The 8,435-nt window shown below is 41.8% G+C and overlaps 1 gene segment (V, D, J or C); it reads right to left on the reverse strand.

The window, feature by feature from the left end:
• Positions 1-2,876: 2,876 nt before the first annotated feature.
• Positions 2,877-8,114, reverse strand: LOC129621941 (T cell receptor alpha variable 4-like). The segment is given in 4 exon segments: positions 2,877-2,919; positions 4,357-4,370; positions 7,283-7,560; positions 8,075-8,114. Coding segments are annotated over 4 exon segments (375 nt in total).
• Positions 8,115-8,435: the final 321 nt, after the last annotated feature.

Genomic DNA, 8,435 nt, shown 5'->3' on the forward strand with positions numbered 1-8,435 from the left:
GAGCCTGGTGGGCTGCGGTCCATGGGGTCGCTAGGAGTCGGACACGACTGAGCGACTTCACTTTCACTTTTCGCTTTCAAGCATTGGAGAAGGAAATGGCAACCCAGTCCAGTGTTCTTGCCTGGAGAGTCCCGGGGATGGCAGAGCCGGGTGGGCTGCTGTCTCTGGGGTCTCACAGAATCGGGCACGACTGAAGTGACTTAGCAGCAGCATGCTGCTGCTGCTACTGCTGCTGCTAAGTCGCTCAGTTGTGCCCGACTCTGTGCGACCCCATGGACTGTAGCCTGCCAGCCTCCTCCATCCATGGGGATTCTCCATGCAAGAATACTGGAGTGGGTTGCCTTGCCCTCCTCCAGGGGACCTTCCCAACCCAGGGATAGAACCCGGGTCTCCCACACTGCAGGCAGGTTCATACTCTTTATCCCACGTATGAAGACACATAAAAAGAGAGAATCTGAGATGTCACAGAAAAATTGATTGAACGAGTATAATAGTGTTCCGAGTCCTTTCCCATAATAAATTACATAGAAAGCATCAGAATAACCCTTAGGGCAAGAGAATCAGGTAGATTGACCCAGGCTCAGTTTTAGTTATGGAGATTCCTTAAAAAACAAGAAATAAACTACCATATGACCCAACAATCCCACTACTGGGCATATACTCTGAGAAAGCCATAAATGTAAAAGACACAAGTACCCCCAAGGTACATTGCAGCACTATTTACAGTAGCTAGGATATTGAAGCAACCTAGCTATCTATCAACAGATGAATGGATAAAGAAGCTGTGGTACATATACACAGTGGAATATTACTCAACCATAAAAGGAACACATCTGAGTCATTTCTAATGTGATGGATGAACCTAGAGCCTATGATACAAGGTTAAGAAAGTAAGAGAAAAACAAATATATATTAATATATATATATATATAGAGAGAAACTAGAAAGATGGTACTGATGAACCTATTTGCAGAGCAGCAATGGAGACACAGACATAGAGAACAGACTTGTGGGCATGGTAAGGAAGGGACAAATGAGCAGGTGCCACGAATAGAGAGTAGCGTGGAAAATACACACTGTCATATGTAAAATAGACAGCCAGTGGGAATTTGCGTAGGACTCAGGGAACTCAAACCAGGGCTCTGTGACAACCTAGAGGGGTGGGAGCTGGGAGGGAGGTTCATGGGGGAGGGGACATATGTATACTTATGGCTGACGCATGTTGATATATGGTGGAAACCAACACAATATTATAAAGCAATTATCCTTAAAAAATAAATAACATGATATATATTTTTTTAAAAGAATCAACTCATCCAGAAGATATGATCTAACCCTCTAAAGACAATCATGCATTATTTTCCAAAGTTTTGGCTCTCAGAATCTTTGTTTTTAAAATTCAGTTCAGTTCTGTCACTCAGTCGTGTCCGACTCTTTGCAACCCCATGAATCGCAGCATGCCAGGCCTACGTGTCCATCACCATCTCCCGGAATTCACTCAAACTCTTGTCCATCGAGTCGGTGATGCCATCAAGCCATCTCATCCTCTGTTGTCCCCTTCTCCTCCTGCCCCCAATCCCTCCCAGCATCAGAGTCTTTTCCAATGAGTCAACTCTTCGCATGAGGTGGCCAAAGTACTGGAGTTTCAGCTTTAGCATCAGGCCTTCCAAAGAACACCCAGGACTGATCTCCTTTAGAATGAACTGGTTGGATCTCCTTGCAGTCCAAGGGACTCTCAAGAGTCTTCTCCAACACCACAGTTCAAAAGCATCAATTCTTCGGCATTCAGCTTTCTTCACAGTCCAACTCTCACATTCATACATGACCACTGGAAAAACCATAGCCTTGACTAGACGGACCTTTGTTGGCAAAGTAATGTCTCTGCTTTTCAATATGCTATCTAGCTTCTTAAATTTTATGGGAAAATTCCAGAAGTATACACATCAAAAAGTAAATTATGTTTATCTAAAGATATTGAGGTATGGGGGGCATTTTTATTTCTTTGTCCATTTTACTTATCATTGTTTTCTAGATTTTCTACTGCTACAGTAGTACTCCATTACATTGATGACTCTCAATGAATCATGCTTCCTCATATTCACTGCCCTGTATTCATGTCCCCTCTCCATGAATCTGGGAGGGCCCTGGGATTCACATAACTGATAGAATGCAGAAAGAGTGATGTCAAACCAGTCCTGAACTTAAGCTTAAGCAGTTCTCCAAACTCTTAGCAACTACCATGAAAGAAACCCAACTACCACGCTGATGACAGCATGTGCAGGGACCATTTGGAAAGATCAACTATATATCTATATTTTAAAACCACACACACATGTGTAGGTCCATGGGAGTATGGAAATGCATCTGAGTAAAGTAGGCTATGTGCCTGTAATGCGCTCAGTGCAGCAGTGAGATCTACGCGAGAGCCCTACTCTAATGATACTCCATAAATACTTCTGATCTCTATAATGGAAGTCCTGTAAGTCCAAATAACAACAGGGCTCTGTGCTTTGATACACTGTTGACTGCCAGAAAGGCAGACAAAAACTCATCCTTGTCTCTGTAATTGCACAAAGCTCTAAACCGTTTGTAATCATTTATTCATAATAGACTGTCTTCAACCTGGAGGCAGAGAGTTATCCATTCATCCTTGAGAGTCCAGAATCAACAATCATTCCATGAACCATCCTTCATCTACTTGAACCTTGAAAGCCTCACTCTGGGGATTATTTGGCTGCTCCCCCCCCCAAAAAAAGTTGTGTTATCTCTTACAGAGAAATGGCTGATCAATATTGATTTTTTTGGACAAAGGTAAGAAAACCGAGAGTTTTCTGTCACCCACAAAAATTCTTATATGTGTTTTGATCTTCTTCAATTTATGACAAGATTTGATGTCATTTTCCAAACAGCTTTGAATAGCTGGCAGATAAGGTTTAGTAACTTTATTATCCAGAAATGATAATGCAGGCTATGGACACCATTTATCTAATGAGAGCATATTAAGTGCAAGACCTTTGGTGTAATATTATTTTATCTCATGATAACCCTGGAACATAGGATTCTGAGCCTCATTTTATAGAAGCAGTATTGAAGCTCAGAACCCATAAGTATTTGATCGTCAAACTCTTTAAGAGTAAGATCTCAGATTCCAACCTAGGAAGGCCTGGCTCCAGAGCTTATTCTTTTTCCATTGTTTTGCTACCCAAGGGCAAGTAGCAATGAAGAAGCACAACTAGAATTATAACTTACTACTTCTAATCCCAGTGCTCTTTTAACCATCACACAGTGGTTATTATTCCAAAATGTTCAACATGCAGACTCCTGTTTATAAAACTAGAACTTAAAACTAAACCTCACTCTGTTGTTTCCCCATAGCCAGTGACTCCTTGAAAGAACCTGGACCATATTTCTGGTTCCTTCATCCCTGAGACAAGCTGGACCATATTTCTTGTTCCTTCATCCCTGAGACTTCCTGTCCTCTATACTATAACCAAGGAGTCATTCAAACATGATGTCATGTGGGATGAAATGCCAATGTAGATAGAAAATATTTTGAAGATTTATCCAGCAAATATTCCATCTATATTTCCTGGATCAGTTATCTACAGAACTGTCTAACATCTTCCTTAGTTAATCACACAGAGACTCTAAGAAATGATATGAATATTTATTTTCAAAAGTAGATAGAAACATTAGAGATTCCCCTCTACCTTACTCTCTCAACTCTCACGTCAGGAGTGTGGTTGGAGCCCCTGCTGCTGGTTTGGGCAGAGGCCTCAGATACTTTGGGACCACTGTGAATTCGCTACCCAGATATAGATGTCTGAGTCTCCAAGCTTCAAATCTGTGATGTGCAGGGAGATGTGTTTCTTGTCTTTGTTTGAATGCTTTGAATCTTTTCTCTTTTTCTCCATTTGAGATTATGGAGATTAGAAGCCTTGGGTTTTCCCAGGATGTTATCTCTACTGCATGAAGTACTAGAAATTATGGTGTTAGGCAAAGTTGAGAAAAGAGCTAGCTACATCTTGAACATTCAGTGGCCAGGCACTCCTTCTGCAGGTTCTTCAACTATCTTTAAAAAGAAGTTAGCCAAAGCGAGATGAGTTCATGGACTCTAATGCTCTATAGTCCTTTGTTTTTCCACAATTGTATTTCCCTACCAAACCCTCAGATGAGCTAGATGGAAATATTCTCCCATTCCAAGTTCAGTTCAGTTCAGTAGCTCAGTCGTGTCCAACTCTTTGCGACCCCGTGGACTGCAGCATGCCAGGTTTCCCTGTCTATCATCAATTCCTGAGGCTAACTTATGTCCATTGATTTGGTGATATCATCCAACCATCTCATCCTCTGTCATGCCCTTCTCCTCCCACCTTCAATCTTTCTCAACATCAGGGTCTTTTCAAATAAGTCAGTACTTCACATCAAGTGGCCAAAGTATTGGAGTTTCAGCTTCAGCATCAGTCCTTCCAATGAACACCCAGGACTGATCTCCTTTAGGATGCACTGGTTGGATCTCCTTGCAGTCCAAGGGACTCTCAAGAGTCTTCCCCAACACCACAGTTCAAAAGCATCAACTCTTCGGCACTCAGCTTTCTTTAGAGTCCAACTCTCACATCCATACATGACTATTGAAAAAACCACAGCTTTGACTATATGGACCTTTGTTGGCAAAGTAATATCTCTGCTTTGTAATATGCTATCTAGGTCAGTCATAACTTTTCTTCCAAGGAGCAAGCATCTTTTAATTTCATGGCTTCAGTTATCATCCCACAGTGATTTTGGAGCCCCCCAAAATAAAGTCTGTCACTGTTTCCCCATCTATTTGCCATGAAGTGATGGGACCAGATGCCATGATCTTAGAAATAGATTCAGGGATTAGATCTGATAGACAGAGTGCCTGATGAACTATGGAATGAGGTTCGTGACATTGTACAGGAGACAGGGATCAAGACCATCCCCATGGAAAAGAAATGCAAAAAAGCAAAATGGCTATCTGAGGAGGCCTTACAAATAGCTGTGAAAAGAAGAGAAGTGAAAAGCAAAGGAGAAAAGGAAAGAGATATGCATCTGAATGCAGAGTTCCAAAGAATAGCAAGGAGAGTAAGAAAGGCTTCCTCAGCAATTAAGACAAAGAAATAGAGGAAAACAACAGAATGGGAAAGACTAGAGATCACTTCAATAAAATTAGAGATACCAAGGGAACATTTCATGCAAAGATGGGCTCAATAAAGGACAGAAATGGTAAGGACCTAAAAGAAGCAGAAGATATTAAGAAGAGGTGGCAAGAATACACAGAAGAACTGTACAAAAAAGAGCTTCATGACCCAGATAATCACGATGGTGTGATCACTCACCTAGAGACAGACATCCTGGAATGTGAGGTCAAGCGGGACTTAGGAAGCATCACTATGAACAAAGCCAGTGGAGGTGATGAAATTCCAGTTGAGCTATTTCAAATCCTAAAAGATGATGCTGTGAAAGTCCTGCACTTAATATGTCAGCAAATTTGGAAAACTCAGCGGTGGCCACAGGACTGGAAAAGGTCAGTTCTCATTCCAGTAACAAAGGGCAATGCCAAAGAATGTTCAAACTACTGCACAATTGCACTCATCTCACATGCTAGCAAAGTAATGCTCAAAATTCTCCAAGCCAGGCTTCAACAGTACATGAACCATGAAATTCCAGATGTTCAAGCTGGTTTTAGAAAAGGCAGAGGAACAATAGATCAAATTGCAAATACCCGTTGGAGCATAGAAAAAGCAAAAGAATTCCAGAAAAAGATCTACTTCTGCTTTATTGATTATGCTAAAGCATTTGACCTTGTAGATCACAACAAACTGTGGGAAATTCTTAAAGAGATGGGAATACCTGACCTGCCTCTTGAGAAATCTGTATGCAGGTCAGGAAGCAACAGTTAGAACTGGACATGGAACAACAGACTGATTCCAAATCGGGAAAGGAGTACGTCAAGGCTGTGTATTGTCATCCTGCTTATCAAACTTATGTGCAGAGTACATCATGAGAAACGCTGGGCTGGATGAAGCACAAGCTGGAATCAGTTTGCCAGGAGAAATATCAATACCCTCAGATACGCAGATGACACCACCCTTATGTCAGAAAGTGAAGAAGAACTAAAGAGCCTCTTGATGAAAGTGAAAGAGGAGAGTGAAAAAGTTGGCTTAAAACCCATTGCATGGGGTGGGTCTCAGTAGAAAATATCATCAACTGTTGCATTCCTTGTTGCCAAAATCAGAGACAACTGCCCACTAAAACACTAATAATAATATCCTCACAGTCCTGACTAAGCTGCAGTCTCAGTAGCAAGATTCCCAGGAACTTTGCCATTATTCCTGTCTCCCTTTGATTTTCAGTGCAGCAGTGAGATCTAAGCAAGCTCCCTACTCTAATGATACTCCATAAATACTTCTGATCACTATGATGGAAGTTCTGTAAGTCCAAATAACAACAGGGCTCACTAGCAAGATTCCCAGGAGCTTTGTCATTATTCCTGTCTCCCTTTGGTCCCCAAAGGACTCAACTCTGAAAATTGCTAATGACCCAGAGTCCCTATGTTTCTGCTTAATATATTGCAAAAATAGTCTATGATACCAATCAGAATCAAAAAACTTTTTGACTCCCCCACCATCATCCCCATTCTATTTGCCATGCCATCCACAACAAGGGAGTGGGACAAAAGAAGAGAGAAAGAGGGGTAACAGAGAGTAAAAGATCCAAACACAGAGAAGACTTGGAAAGAATCTTGTGGGGGCCTAAAATGCCAAAGAAATGTTCAAGATTTGTGTGGCAATAATTGCCTGACACTAGACTGAATTTTTCAAAAGCTGAGAAGCTTGTTGTCTAAACTGACTGCATGCAATGTGCATGTAAGGGTGTGTAGTGTGTGTGCACAGTGTGTGTGTGCATGCATGTGCATGAACTGAGGGGCATCAGTGAGCTAAGTGATAACAGTATACTTACCATAGATTGTCTCCTTTTGTATAATTGAGCAGCTCAGAGACAATAATGGGACAAAGGCATCACGCCCTTTTGTGTTTTTTGAATTTTATACCATAGAAATGGAATACCTATTTTAAAAATAAATAAGACCAATATTTTTTAAAATAGTAAAGTAATACATGGATTTGCTAATACCTTCTGAAATAATACAGTAAAATAAACACTTTAGAAGGTACTGCTTTGGGGATCCCCTGGGCTGTGACTCCACCCCACACGGGGATACTGCACAGGTGCAGCCCCATCTGTCACAGTGTGCCTCTCCCACGATGCAGTAGTACACAGCGGTGTCTCTCAGGGAAGCCCGGGGCAGGCTCAGAGTGCTGAACTTCCTGTCAGGAGGAATGAACAGAGATGCCACTTCATTTTCCACGTTTGTCTTATATCCCTGAATGATAAATAGTGGTCCCTGGTTGGGGAACTGTCGATACCAGAAGATATAGTCACTTGTAGCTATTGTGGTGTGGTTACAGGATATGTTCACTTCTTGTCCTTCGTATGAGTCAATGAAGATGGGCTGGGAGGTCTTAGCAAGACTCAAAGTACCTGTGGAAGTAAAAGACACAACACTAGCTCCTATTTTGAAATCAAATTGAAGGTCCAACTCAGCACCCTCCAGGTTCTTTCTCAAGTAAACCCCCTATTTCCCCACCATATACAGACACACACAATTTACTTCTCACTTGTGTTTTGGGACACATTTTTTTTAAAATAATTAATCTGAGGAATCTCAGGAACACATGAACAGACAATTTACTTCTCACTCATGTTTTGGGACACATTTTTATGTATATGTATATTTATTCTGAGGAATCCCAGGAACACATGAACAGAAGTGGCAGGTCTAATTTCTTCCTCCCATGGATAGACCAGAGCTCAGTAACCCCGAATGTCTTTATTTCTCTCACTCCTCACAAAAATGCCAAGGAACAGCCTGGAGAAAAATAGGACCCCAAAGCCATCCCTCAGCATCTTGAATAAAGAGCAATGGTAGCAGGCAAGGATGTAGATCCTTGTCTGGATCCAGATTCCAGTTTCTCTTAATGCCATAATAACTTACCCAAGGTCAGGAGCACGGTTACTCTTGTCATCTGCCTCATATTCTAATGTAAACCAGGACCCAGGGTCTAAGTTCTGTTGCTGAGTCTGAGCCTGGACCAGGCTATGAACCAGGGAAGAGATGCAGCAGCAACTTCCAGAGCCCACACTAGCAGCTCTCACACGGGGCTGTCCCCAGAAGCAAGCCAATAGCAGGGAGACAGCTCCTCAGAATGGGCTTCCCCTCAAGGTTCAACTGAGCACTCAGGAAGAACAGTGGTAAAAACTTCTAGCACAACAGCACAGCAGCCTGGATTTCCTTTTAGATCTTTGCTATGTTCTAACCCTCTGAAGATTTGGTCTGAATGAAACAAATATTTCAA

Source organism: Bubalus kerabau, chromosome 10 (genome assembly GCF_029407905.1).
Source record: "Bubalus kerabau isolate K-KA32 ecotype Philippines breed swamp buffalo chromosome 10, PCC_UOA_SB_1v2, whole genome shotgun sequence".
Taxonomy (NCBI): domain Eukaryota; kingdom Metazoa; phylum Chordata; class Mammalia; order Artiodactyla; family Bovidae; genus Bubalus; species Bubalus kerabau.